At 50.3% G+C, this 13,373-nt stretch overlaps 1 protein-coding gene across 7 annotated transcripts in view; it reads right to left on the reverse strand.

Moving 5' to 3' along the window:
• The window catches only part of SYNJ2 (synaptojanin 2), a 98,952-nt gene that overhangs the window by 9,677 nt on the left and 75,902 nt on the right, over positions 1–13,373 (reverse strand). For 5 of the 7 annotated variants that reach the window (XM_032650671.1, XM_032650672.1, XM_032650670.1 and 2 more), the window contains 9 exons: positions 12,873–13,065; positions 10,648–10,806; positions 8,803–8,959; positions 7,728–7,845; positions 4,097–4,315; positions 3,931–4,009; positions 3,205–3,373; positions 2,594–2,767; positions 548–682 (listed from right to left, as the gene is read on the reverse strand). In XM_032650671.1, coding sequence (XP_032506562.1) covers positions 548–682; positions 2,594–2,767; positions 3,205–3,373; positions 3,931–4,009; positions 4,097–4,315; positions 7,728–7,845; positions 8,803–8,959; positions 10,648–10,806; positions 12,873–13,065 — 1,403 coding nt within the window. The remainder of the gene's footprint in view (positions 1–547; positions 683–2,593; positions 2,768–3,204; positions 3,374–3,930; positions 4,010–4,096; positions 4,316–7,727; positions 7,846–8,802; positions 8,960–10,647; positions 10,807–12,872; positions 13,066–13,373) is intronic. The other 2 variants (XM_032650673.1, XM_032650675.1) reach the window with 2 other exon arrangements.

A 13,373-nucleotide genomic window follows, 5' to 3' on the forward strand; every position in this document is an offset into this window, starting at 1 on the left:
AGGAGCCAGGAAGAAAAGTGCTATCCTGAGACCCGGGCTAGGAAGTGCTGTTCTCAGCAGTCTCGAGCTCACAGACGGGACGGCTCCTGCTTAGAGGTGGGCGTGTGGTCACCTTATAGGTCAGAGCACCACTCGAGGGCTTACTCGAGTCCTCATACGCAGAGAGAGGGGGGGCAGCAGTCCAGGAAAGACGTGGAAAGAAGCCATGGCGGGTGGCGGAGGAAGGAGCTCAGAATGTCCCTAGCTTGTCTGTGGCCCCAATTTTTCCATCCCGTAAGGTTTCAAACGGAAAGCAGCTTAAAGCGAAAGCACAGCTATGGGAGGACGAAGAACAGCTTTATAAAGGAGTCACGTGATTTGCCGTGAGAAACATCGCTATCTCTGATATCAAACTTGCCGTGGATTTAAGACAAAAAGGAGCCCGAGGAGGGGAAAAAAGCACTGTGGAAACTCAAAGGCTAGATTTAGAGCCGTTTGTGAGGTAGCAGCAAGTACGCAATTATTCCCAGCAGGCATTGTGGTGAGCGGAAAGCAAGCGAAGTCTTACTTGGAGGGGGGGGTCTCTGCGGTGGGTGAGGTGCCCGAGGCCTATTGGGAACCGACAGAGACCGACTTGGAGAGCGGTGGCGGAAGTCCCCAACTGCTTCCAGCTCCTGCTTTAACACCACCAGGTCAGCATCATCTGAAGGACATGGCAGGGCGCGAGTCAGATGAGTCAGACTCAGGTCTGCAGGGACCCGGCAGTGGCAGGAACGCCTCCCACAGGACAGCTTCAGGGTCCCTCTCTGCTGGCATGGGGGACGGGGGGAGGGTACCCAATGCCTGCTTGGAACGTTCAGTGAACCGTGGACAAGGTGTGCTGTCCAGACACGAGAGACACTGAAATATTTTAAAGTGTAGGCATGCTTCCTTCTGAAATAATCCACAAGACTTCCACACAGAGTAGACAGTTGAAAACCAGAGGCCCTCACTCTTAATACCTCATTCTGAAACAGGACAAGAGTTCTGGACTTGAGAATATTTTCACTTCTCTGCCAGCAGGGCAGCCTGCCAATCCCTTGCCAAGGCCCAGCATGGAGTGGCCCTGCTCATTCAAGCCCCAAATCCTACAGCCCATGCCAGCTACTGCCCAAGCATTCGCCGTCCTGACTCGCCCTGCAAAATCCTTCTAAGGCTAAGAGGGGTGTGGGGAGGTGACGGCTTCTGTTTTATTACATGTACATTTGTTACATTTAAATTCAGGACGATTGTAGGTCTTCTCTCCCACACTACAACACACTCTGATTCATTTTATTTCGGCTTATACACCCCATCCCTCAAATCCAATACTCAACCTCATGTGTCTCTGGCGTTCTGTTGGGGACAGGCAGGATTTCTCCTTCTGAAGGGAGTGCCTGAACGCCCTATAGCACTGAGATGTTCCCTTGACGTCCACCAGGGGGCAAGGCTGCTCACATGTGAGAGCCCCAAGCTGCTTTATTAATTCTTCATTCCAAGGGGCGCATCTGCCCAGCCCTTGAGAGGATGCCTGAATGATGGCCACCCTGGAGAAGAGGACTGCTTCTTGTCTCAAGAGCACATCCCTCCAGCCACTTTCACTCCAGGGCAGGAGCCCTCTGGACGTGCAATGCGCAGAACCCCCTGGATTCGCTGATGGACCCAGTCCCCAAACCTGGATATGTGTTCCCAATCACCTGCGGAGCCTCATGAGTTGCCAGATTTCCAGGGTCCCAGCCCACACCTGCCAAACCCACATCTCTGTGACGGGGCTCAGCAACTTGTAAGTTTAAAAGCCCCCTCTGGTTCAGTGCAGCCAGGCTACTGACCGGGTTTGGGACCAAATACAGTCAAAAAGGCTTGGGGGTTCTTTGTACCTGTCCCAGTGAAGTACCTTTCCTGGGAAGCATCTTATTGTCAACTCTGTTCTCTGTTCTCAGCCACAGCTCAGAGGGTCCTGACACGTGGCTAAGCCCCTGCACCTGCTCTCCTCCAAGGGGGGAGACACAATGTCCAGCAGCTGGAAGGCACTCGTGGCTGTGGCTGAAACCGAGCTGAAGAGTCTGATGTGGAATAAGAACTACTCTAATTATCTAGGGACCTGGAGTCCAATCCCAATGCCTTTCAGTCCCTCTTAAGTCTAAAATGACATAATGATGCTAAGGTGTACTATTACTGTATAATAATATAATGTTATATGAATATAACCAGACACCAGCAACTCAGGACATAGATATTGAATATGTCTCTTATGGGATTGAATCAGAAAAGTTTTGGAGAGGGAAAAAAAATCACAAATGTAAAACCAGTTCAGAGCTATGACAATTTAAATTGTACAGAGGAAACTAATGGTCATGAATCCGGTATGTTATAGGGGTACCAGTTGTTGGAAAATAATTAAATCACTAGAGGAAATCGGTGTGGCGGCAGCTGGATTCCTTCTCAGAGCCCAGTTTTCACCCCTTGCTGCGACCTCTTTTACCCCTTTGCTCGTGGGCCGTGCATACTTGATGGCGGCATTACGCGGTGTCCGGCTGCTGAGACAGTGCTCGCTACACCAGAGGTGATTTAGAAAAGGAAGGTCCAAGCTACCTACCTCTGTAGGTTGGATGCTGCTTCTTTTTGGTGAGTGCCGGTGACCGGCTGGGAGGCGCCCCTGCCATGGAGCTGGGGGCGTCGGCGAGCTCGTCTCCGCCCGCTTCACTGTCTGAGACCACGGGCTGGCGCAGCTCATCCACCAGATAGTCCTCGTCGTCTTCGAGAATATCCCCTTGGAGAAGGAAATGTCACAGCAAACAGTTAGGGGGAAAGGGCCTAGTCTTTTATCTGTGGGTCTGTTTCAGCACCGAGGCCTATGGCTTGCGTCAGGACACCTGAGGCCTAGCCGCCCGCGGCACCCACGTGGCAGCAGGGCTGGGACCCCAGTTCCACGGATGCCTGAGACACAGGACAAGCCCACGGCCCTGACATCTCCAGACTGTCTTCAGTGTACTTTTAGATGCCTCCCATCTTACTTGTCTTTGCGTGCACCACTCCTACGTGTGAATGCCACCCAGCTCTGGCATGGAGAGTCAGCCTGAACTTGAGCATCCTCTCGGACCTTCCCGAGGGCGGGTCTTAGAACGGATCCTGGGGCTCTCGTGTCGGCTGCTGGGAGAACGTCTCGCCTGCCCGGCTCACCCCACGCACCGGGAAGTCCTGACTCACCTTCTGACTCATAGTCCAGACTCGTGAAGTCGAAGTTTTCCTCCAGCAGACAGGAGTTGGCGGTGGGGGACGCGGAGGCCACGCTGTCTCGCTTTCCAATGATCTCCTCTTGCAAACCTTGCAGCCAGTCCTTGGTCTTCGGTCGAATCTTCACAGCTCTGCCTTTCACCTGTGAGGACAGAGAGGCCGCCTGTGAAGGAGCGCAGACGTCAGACCCTCTGACCCTAAAGTGCTTCTCGCTCCAACGCGTGCGTCGGGAGCCCGGCCCACCCTCACTTTTGCCAAGGAAGGCCGAGGGTCTAGACCTCAGGCAGGCCCAGCACAGCTCACGTTTGGCCCGACGAAAAGTTGAACTGTCACTTTTCATTCCACGTGAACTTAAAACCAGGATATTATCAAAATGGAAACTACCTATGAGCTGCACGTCCCAAACCACGTGCTCTGAAGAGAAGGCTCACAACATTCCCGTGGGAGGGCGCGAGCGCAGACAGACCCAGTAACACGGCGGGGCTGCGCTCCCAAACCTGCTCTTTCTCCCCAGTTCTGCGAGGAGCCAGGGCTGGAGAGTAGACACCTCGACGAAGCTACCAGAATCAGATGCCAGCATGAAGAGGCCCAGCTCCCGCCCTCCTGTGGTGTCTACACCCGCAGACCCGGCCACGTGAAAGCACAAGAAGCCCACGGGGACAAGCAGCCCCGCTCCCCGGGTGACCAAGCACAACTCACCTTCATTCCGTCCACATCCAGGACGCTGAGCGCCGAGTGACTGTCTGCAAAAGTCACCAGCATCTGCCCTTGGTTGATCCTGGGAGAAATGAGATTTGCCAGGTCAGCCCCGGGAGCGCGCCCTCCGGCGAGGCACGCACCAGCCCTGCCATGCGCGCGTCCCTACCTGACAAGCAGGATCGTCCCGTAACTGCCCAAGGTCTGCATGAGCTCCGTGCGCACGTCCTCGGGAAATTCGTTTTTCTCTTCGGAGGTTGGCGACTGAAGGTTGACGACGACGGTGGCGTCCCTGGGGCCCTGGAAAGAGGACACTTCCTGGAACACCCTGTCCCGAGCACCCACATCGACTTCTTGCACTTCCACCTCCACGATGGCCAGCACGGGTCTGCGTCAGACACGGAGGGAAGACGGGGCACCGTTAACTCGGGACAAGACATCCCCCAGCCCTGGCTCCGTCCCGACGCCACTGTCAACAGTAAACGTACACCATGACACAGCCTGTGTATGTGGCCCCCTCCCCATGCCACGGTCCCCGGAACTAAGCTCTCCGGTCCCGGGGTTTCGGTCTGTCTTTCCCCAACCTTATTCTCTTGGCATTTCTATCTAAGGATGATGTGAGAGAAAACCACACCAGCCATGAGCAAAGCTTCTTTACGTGCAACCCCAGGACTGCCGAGGGTGCAGAGAAGAAGGGATTCTCCCTGGGCTAGGGGTTCAAGCTTTTCGGGGGGCTGTTTGGCAACTTGTGTTAGGAAACTCAAAAATGTTCATCTTTCGACCAACGACTCTCAATTCTAGAACTTTGTTCTAAGGAAATGACCAGACGGTCAGACAGATTTATACACGAGGTTGATCATTACAGCACTGCTGATGGAGGGGACAAAGGGGAAACAATCTAATGGTCCCAGGATAGGGAAAGCGTTAGGTTACGATGCAGCCACACGACCATATGCCATGCACTCATTACGAATAATGTTGTAGAAATCTATCTGACATACACAGAAAACCAGATCAGCAGGAAATAATGCACACCTTGTTGTTATTTTTATACAGGGATGGGTTTACTCTACAAAAAATTTAGAAAATCCTTTCTTACGAAGATTATGTAATCTTATTGAAGACATTTACAATATTGGGTGGAAACAAAGCATAATACAAAATAGCATAGAATACGGTGGCAACCTTTAAAACCAGGGAACATTGAAAAAATTCAGAGATATGGGTGGTAAATCAGTAGTATCCCCCCAAATTCATATTACTATTATTAGATTTTTTTTTTTTGCCTCTAGAAGCAAGTAAAAAGAAGACGGAGAAAAATCTGACACAGGAATATGCGCTGAGGGTTTTTTTAAAACTTTCTGTGGGAGAAACACTCTCCCGAGGAGCCTCATGTGTTAGAAGCGGAGCATCTCTGATGAAAGTGGGTACGGACACGGGAAGGCAGCCTCACTCACTCAGCAATGAAAAGGGACCAATTACTGACACACCAGCAACTGGAAGAAGCTCCAGAGAAAAAAGCCGGTCCCCCAATTCTGCTCCATTTTATAACATTCTTGAAATGACAAAATGCTGGAAAAGGAGAAAAGACGAGTGGTTGACAGGGGTTAGGAAGGAGTGTGGGAGGGAGGGAAACGAGGGTCCCCGTGGTGACAGACGTTCTGTCCCGACCATATCGAAGTCAACGTCTGGGTGTTTTGCTGTGCTGTAGATTCCAGGGTCTTACCGCTGTGGGGGGCTGGGTACAGTGTGCACAGGATCCCTACGTTATCCCCTATAACTGCATGCGAGTCTGTAACTACCTCACAGTCAAAAGCTTAATTCAAAAAATTAATGTAGCGAGTAAGAAAGCAAATGCTAACAGTTCACATAACATAGTCCTATTTTCTTACCCACGTTTAAACATCTACAAGCTTGCGTGCATATGAGCACACACTACACACAGGTTAATGTTTCGGTGTAAAATGTACGTGGAAAACGCAGTGGGAAGACACGTAACGAACTGTCACCAGACATGGTCTCAGGGCATGGGACTATGGATGATTTGTCTGTGTATATTTCCCCTAATTGTCAAGAACCAAGATGTTCTGGTTTTGTAATTAGAAAATTCAATAGATGTCTAAGATGTGTCTCAAACCAGGATGCTCAGATCCGCACTGCCCAATCTTCCCAGCTAAGTAAATGCTACTTCATCCTTGTAGCTGCTCAGGCCGAAAACTCTGGAGTCAATCCTCACCTCGTCTCTCTCACACCCCACATCCACTCCATCAGCCAGTTCTGCTGGCTCCACTTTCAAAACCTATCCAGAACCCACCACTGCTCACCATGGCAACCCACGACCACCCTGGCCCAAAGCCACCCCATCCCTAGCTTCCTCCCTGCCTCCCTCCTTCCGTGCTGGCCCCGCTGGAGTTTCTTCAGGTGACTCTGTCCTAACCTGGCCACACAATGCCACCGCGCTCAGAGTGAAGCCCAATGTCCTTTTTATGGCCCACAGGGTTCCACGCAGGCTGACTCTTGTTCATCTCACCTCGTTTCCTATGACTCTTCCCCTCACTCTTCTCTCTCCAGCCTCTCTCTTCTCCGAACTCCTAGATGTTCACTCCACACTCCCGCTCTGGAATGCTCTCTCCCTGATACCCACATGGCTCCCACTCTCATTTCCTTCAGGTCTCGGCTCCAAGGTCACCAGAGGCACCTTCCCTGAACACTGGGTATGTAATAGCACCAACCCCTTGACTGACCCCGGCCACTACTTTTTTTTTCATTCATGGCACTTCTGTTTCTTGTCTGTCTGTCCTCACTAGAAAATTCCTTGAGAGCATGCTATCATCTGTTTTGTTCACTGCTTTTCCTCAGTGCCAGGAACAGGGCCTATATATCAATATAAGGCCCCCCAATAAATACTGGTTAAATGAATGCTTCTAAATATACTCACTGAACTAGCAAACCTGAAAGTCATACATCTGTAGACCTCCCCACGCTCATTTCTAGGTATGTATTTGCAACAGCAGCTTTCTCAAGAAATCAGAAGCATGGAAAGATTTCGACCTATAGTGACTGACCAACTGCTCACCACCAACTCTCTTTCTTAATTTCTTTTCTTGTAAAAGTTGAAAGTGACATGATAGTTTTGGCAGCAGCCTCGGGAAGGTCAACTGCCATCTTCTGTCTTTAAAGATGTTCTACAAGAATAACCTCCCTCTGTGGCCAGTCCCGGTGCACGCCGAGGTGACAGACCTCTGCTGCTGTGTTCCATCCTTAATCCACAAGGCACTAGGCCAAAGCAACAGCTCAGAGCATCCAAAACCCCGAACGCAACACAGTGAAACCCTATGGTGTTTGTAACAATGAAACATTGGAAAAAATATTCATCGGTAGATGAATGGGCAAATCGCGTGGATATATTTAGTGGAATACCGGACAGCGGTTACAAATGGAAGAGTCAGATCTCTAGTAATGACGTGACTGTCTCTCAAAAATGGTTAAGTAACAAAAAAAGCAAGTTGCACAATGACATAATGTATCAGAATTTAAAAGACGTAAAATACCACAGGTTGTGTCTTCGCAATTTTCATAATAGATGTTACCTGTGACATGGAGCAATGACAAAGTGTTAACAGTGATTAATTCTTAGTGGTAAGTACACAGCTACTTGTCATACTGTTCTTTGCTCTTTACTGTGTGTCACACACGCACACACACGCATTCGGATAGGGAAGGCAGGTCCGTTCTCTGCGGGGAGCAGCTGGCCCCGCCTTCCGCAGCAGAGGATGTGCCCACGGCAGCCAGGGCCATACCTGTGGTCAGACGCTTGCAGCTCTGCTCGGCCGTAATACTTGAGGGCACCAGGAGACCAGGCGTGTCCGACTTTGGTGTCAGCGTCCAGATCGTTGTCTAGAAGGTTGAGGTCTCCAGCTACTCACGGGGATTCCAATCAAGAGACACACATACAACACAAAATTGTATCAACATTCATGAATGCCGATGACAGACACGTGCACCGGGGAGCTGCGTCACGGACCACCTCCTGTCTCAGACTCAGTCGTTCTAACCCCCTGGGCTTGAAACCCTGTCAAAGTGGCCTTGGGGCCTGAGGTAAAAACTCCTCCCCAGCGGGCAAACTGGGTGAGAACACAGAAACCGCTGCTGCGGGGATTTTGCCTCAGGCCCATGGGAAACAGGAGATGTGCAGCTCTTTGTACAGCAGGAGATGCAGAGACTAGGAACCTGAAGGCAGCCAGCCTCTTGCACAGATGTCCACAAAAGTGATCTGAACAAAAACGCATCTTCTCCATCTGCAGGTGAGATTTCTGGGCCTTGAAATCTCAGCATCCGTCTCACCAGCAAAGCTTAGTTGTTTATGTATTAGTTTATAGGCATTCGAATTTTAAACAAACTGCACTTCCTAGCTGGGTATCAATAATTGTTCAAAACATGATAGACCACTAATTGATTAAAAAAACAAACAAAAATAAACTCTCATCTTTCCTGTGTCTCGCTCATATTTGATTTGGAATTGGGGCTTTAAGCAGATAAGAGTTCGGCTGAACAAAATGGGCTGGAGAAAAGGCATGAGTGTGAGAGGCAGAAGCGCCAGAGAGGAAGAGCTGTAGCCTCTCTCCTCACCCCTGCCGGGAACAAAAGGTGGCAGGGTGGTGTAGGGAGACAGCCGTGAGGCAGGGATTGGGGGAGCCAGGAGCAACTCCCAAAGCTTAGGGCTAACATCTGGGATGACTTTTGAGTAGTTCTGGGTTATCCAGAGAATTGTTATTTATATAACAAAGAGCGCTGGACTAAAGAAAAGTGATCTTCCTTCTATGGTACTGATCACTTGCCCTCTTCCAGCTCTGAAAGCGCACACATCTCAGGCACCTGTTCTGTCAAAAGGATGCCTCTTCCTCCACCACAGGACCCTGTCCGTCCAGGCCGGGGTGCGGCATTTGTCACTCGTGTCGTAGGCAGCAGAGCCAACATCATACTTGTAGGTGGGTCCAAAGTCAATGGTGCCTTCGTGAAAGTCTTTAAAAATCTGTTGGGAGAAGTCACAGGACCCTCTTAGTTCTCCTAGATCATGTACTTTACATGCAAATAGAAGGCACGTTCCAGAGTGTTTTTTATTCCTAAAGTAACAGAAGCTACATCATATTTGCAAATATGTCGAAAACTGGACATATGTGTGTCTTTTAATTGGCAAAAGAAATGATGATTATCACTTTGTTCTACTGACTTACACACCGTTGGGTCTCCCACCACCTCAGCACCCGATCTGTCACACGCCTGCTTGTCAACGCTCGGGTGACACAGGCCGAGGGGAACGCCTGGCCCAGCCCCGGCAAGGCCTTGATCCGTATTTGTTAACAAAACCAATTGGGTAAAAAGCAGCCCAGAACTGAAGTCCAGCCCTCCTCCGTCTTCACTTAGCCCTGATGCTGCGGGAAGACCCAGGGACAGACATTCACTCAGCGCCCGAGGGGAAGCGTGTGGAGAATATTGGCAGGAGGAAGGGAGAGAGACCCTTTGCGGGAAGGAGTGGCGTGGCTCCTCTGCCCTCTGGCCACCCCCAGTGACCCGTGTCACCGAGGGGGGATGACAGAAAACCTCGAGGAACATCCAGGTCTCACTGCAGGAGGAGTCTTAACCCCCCTGCCCGCACCGTATAAGCCGCTGCATTTTCACCAGGGAGATGGAACTTAGTTGTGCCCCCCTCCCCTCAGCCTGTCCTGCTAGGAAGCAAACAGGCACCAAAACAACAAACAGTTTCAGGTGGGAGAGAAGATAAGTTTTGAGTCATGTGGGGGCCAGCCAGTGTGACCCTGAAGAACTGAGGACAGATTCCATAGTTGAATCTTCCCTATTACATCATGGCCTAAGGAGGCACTAAAAGACCACACCAGGTCAGGGAGGGGAAGTCTCATCGGAAGTGTGGCAGTCTTGGGCTCTGTCATGCCTCTGTTTACTGACTGTGTGTTTGACCTTGGCCTCAGTCTTCTTATCTATAAAATGGGTGTGATACCTAATCTGTAGGAGAGTCTTCAGCATTATGTGTACAAATTGGCGTGTAAAGTGTATTAGATCTTGTTAGTGTATTAAATTAACTTACTTGTTAGTACGTTCACTAACAAGAAACAGATATCACCAAAATAAAATGTTTTGAGCAGAATCTAGAGTGTCACTTGCTGGTTTAGTGCACCTGACACACAGCCGTCCCTACGAATATCACCCTGAGTACGGGGCACGTGGACCGCGTACATCACACCCACCAGCCTCACCGGCCATGTGCTCAGATGCTGACATGGGGCTGTCTGAAGCAGCTTGGACTCAAACTGAGCACAGCTGGACCAGGGCTCAGCTTGTGCGAAGGAGGAAGGGACAGCTGGCCCCCACTCCAACCACAGAGCTTGGGCAGAGAGGCTCCTGTCACCCTCAGCTCCCGCGGTGGCTTACGTGTATCCAGTGTCCTTTCATAGAGCAATGGCCCCTCTGGGCATGAGAAGACACAGACCCTGACCGTGGCCACCGAAAGCAGGAACAGGACGTGAGTGTGGATGGACGCTCACGTTTCTCTAACTTCTTACGCCAGACACCTTTTTTTTACCATTATCAGAATCAGTTAAATTCACGCATGAAGCTTAATGCGCGAACGCTAGCGTGTACATTTAGCAGAAGCTATTCCATGTTGGAGCAGGTGTTAAAAACTGTTTTAAAAGCACAACTTACTTTTCCACTTGATTTCTGTAGCTGTAGCTGATCAAATTCCAGGAGCTTCTTCCAGTCTTGGCGTTTAACAAAATAGAAGACTTCTTCGTAAGTGAGATCGATGCGGTAGTTGAAATCGCCGCACCAAAACACGTAATCGTGAGAAAATATGCTTCTTCCCTAAGTCATAAAAAAAAAAAAAAAAAAAGTGCTGATTCGGCCCATTGCAAGGAAGGTGGGAGAAGGGAGAAAAATAAACTCACCGTACAGATGATAGCAGATGTGTTTTTCTTAAAATGTTACTTAAGAAGAAAAGTCTGCTCGAGCATCTCATTTTTCACTAATCCCATAGACTTACTGAGGGACTTTCACATGGCTTAATTTTCAAATTTTAAATAGTGTTTTCGAGTGGTTTGGAGAAAGCTCCAACTCTAACAGAGGAAGCATGACTACCAATATTGGTATTTACCGAGTGGGTCTCAGCCATCAGGATGTACCCCCCCTGCTTTGTTACGTCTGCATCCTAAGACAAATTGCCCAAACATTCAGTCTTAGGAGAATGAGGTTTAAGAAAGTAAGTATAAATGCTCAGGACACACTTCGTAAAACCTGGTGGATTTCATACACTTTCATCCTGTGACCCTCCACCTCTCTCTCTCCCCCTCCCCCATCTTGCCCAGGGCAGCCCTGGACAGCTGTGGCATCTTCCCCTCCCTTCCCCAGGAATCACAACAGTAGCAGCACGATATCAGCTGTCTACAATGCTGGGCTCTGTTCTGGGGCACACTGTTCTCCCAGCAGCCCTGTGAAGCACACACTAATGGCTCTCTTACAGATTAAAAAAAGAAGTTCAGAAACTTCGCCGAAGGTTACACCGCTAGTACATGATAAAGATAAGACATGAACTCAGATCTGCCAAGCTCCAAAATCTGTTTCCGTTATACAAAAGGCTGGGATTATCACAGCCAAATAAAATAAATGTGCCGAGCATCACTGCCTAATAGAACACTCCGTAGTGATGGAAATGTTCTCTACCCGTGCTGTGCAGAACAGGAGCCACCAGCCACATCTAGCCATCGAACACTTGAAATGTGGCCAGTGTGACCGATGGGAGTTTTAGTTTTATTTAACGTTAGTTATTTTACATTTAAATAGCTACTTGTGGCTAGTGGCTACTCTACTGAACAGGTACAGAGTATTAACTTATAGGTACCGTCAATATTTCTGTTGAAAAAAGCTATAGTATAAACTCTTTTTAATTATTTTAAATGTGTCCCACGTTTGCTACTTTGAAACAGCACTTTTTAAGTGAGAAGGGTTGGACTTTTCTTTTTTAACTACATAGACCCAGAAAGAAAATATTAGCCCTACATAATCTGGAAAACTACAATTGCAAACTTCCCAACTCATTTATTTTATAATCCAAGAAATAAAACCTCCAAGAAGGATTACAGCACTTCTTAATGAAAACTAAGGAATTTTTGCCTTGAGGGCAGTCCAGCCAACAGGGTGTCAGTTTTAAGGGATCTGGCCTCACACAGAAGAGCTCCGTGACCCAGCCAACCTTGTCTCAGGCACGGGCAGGATGTGTGGCGGGAGCAGCTAAAGTCTACCCTCACTGCTGGGAAAAAGGTGTCTGCACCAGGGTGAAGGTGTGCGGGACCATCATCTTTGCACAGAAAGGAAAACATTCAAATCTGAATTCAAAAAGATCCCCCATCTTCAGAATGAAAGCCTCTGGACCACCACTAGAGGGCGGCACGACGCATGGTATTGGCAACCGCGAGACCGTACCGGGACCCAGAGCTCCCGAGCCAAGAATTCACTGGTTTCAAAAACGTGTGTTCTCTTCTGGGCCACGACACAATGTATGTGTGAGTCTCAAGAAAACCTAGTCTTATACTGGTTGGATTCAAATGTTCTTCACCAACTTGGACAAAGCACGGACGCACTGGTTTTCTTTCCCCATTGTATACAGTTGAATTAGAATAAGAAAACGCAGGGCACGTCGGGACATTCAGGAAACGCACAGAGATACAGGAGGCAGAACACTCCTGGGCCGGGCTCCCTGCTCACCGCTACTGCAGCACCCCTGGTCATCTCCCTGCCACCAGTGCTGAGCCCCCAAGGGCAGGGACCCTCCTACGGTCGTATCGCCACCAACTGCCCATATCAGCAGCTCAGAATACCGTGTGTGGGGCGGACCCGAGCAGGGGGGCCTCACACGCCACTGCCTCGCTGCTCACCATCGGGAAGCTCAGCCTCTGGGTGATCTCCCTGTAGTCCTCGTTCCTCTCCTTCACCTGGGACTGCCCGGCCGTCAGGTGGCTGCAGACGAAGCAGAAGCTGCTGCTGTGGAACTGGAAGCGGATGGCCACGGCGCCCTTGTTCCCCGCCTTTCCCCCCATGCCCGTCTTCACTGTGTCAATCGCCACGTCCCTGGAACAGAGAATGCACACGCGGGGGGCCTCTCAGTGGCTCCAAAGGCAAAGCATGAGCAGCTCTGCTACAGAGAAGACCCGGGCGGCAGCGCGAGGCTTGCGGATCTGAGAGCCTCAAAGGCCTCGGGCTCAGAGGCTGGCTCATCCCATCTTCAGCGGCCAGGCCACACAGGGACAGCGCGACTGCCATCAGCTCCGCATCGCTCCTGACCCTCCTCTCATCGTGGGCAGCTGCCCCGTGGGAGGGGCTGGAGCATCCTCTCCACGGCCCCAGCTCTGAGGTGCTCACATGAGCACCCCACAGAG

Source organism: Phocoena sinus, chromosome 12 (genome assembly GCF_008692025.1).
Source record: "Phocoena sinus isolate mPhoSin1 chromosome 12, mPhoSin1.pri, whole genome shotgun sequence".
Classification (NCBI taxonomy): domain Eukaryota; kingdom Metazoa; phylum Chordata; class Mammalia; order Artiodactyla; family Phocoenidae; genus Phocoena; species Phocoena sinus.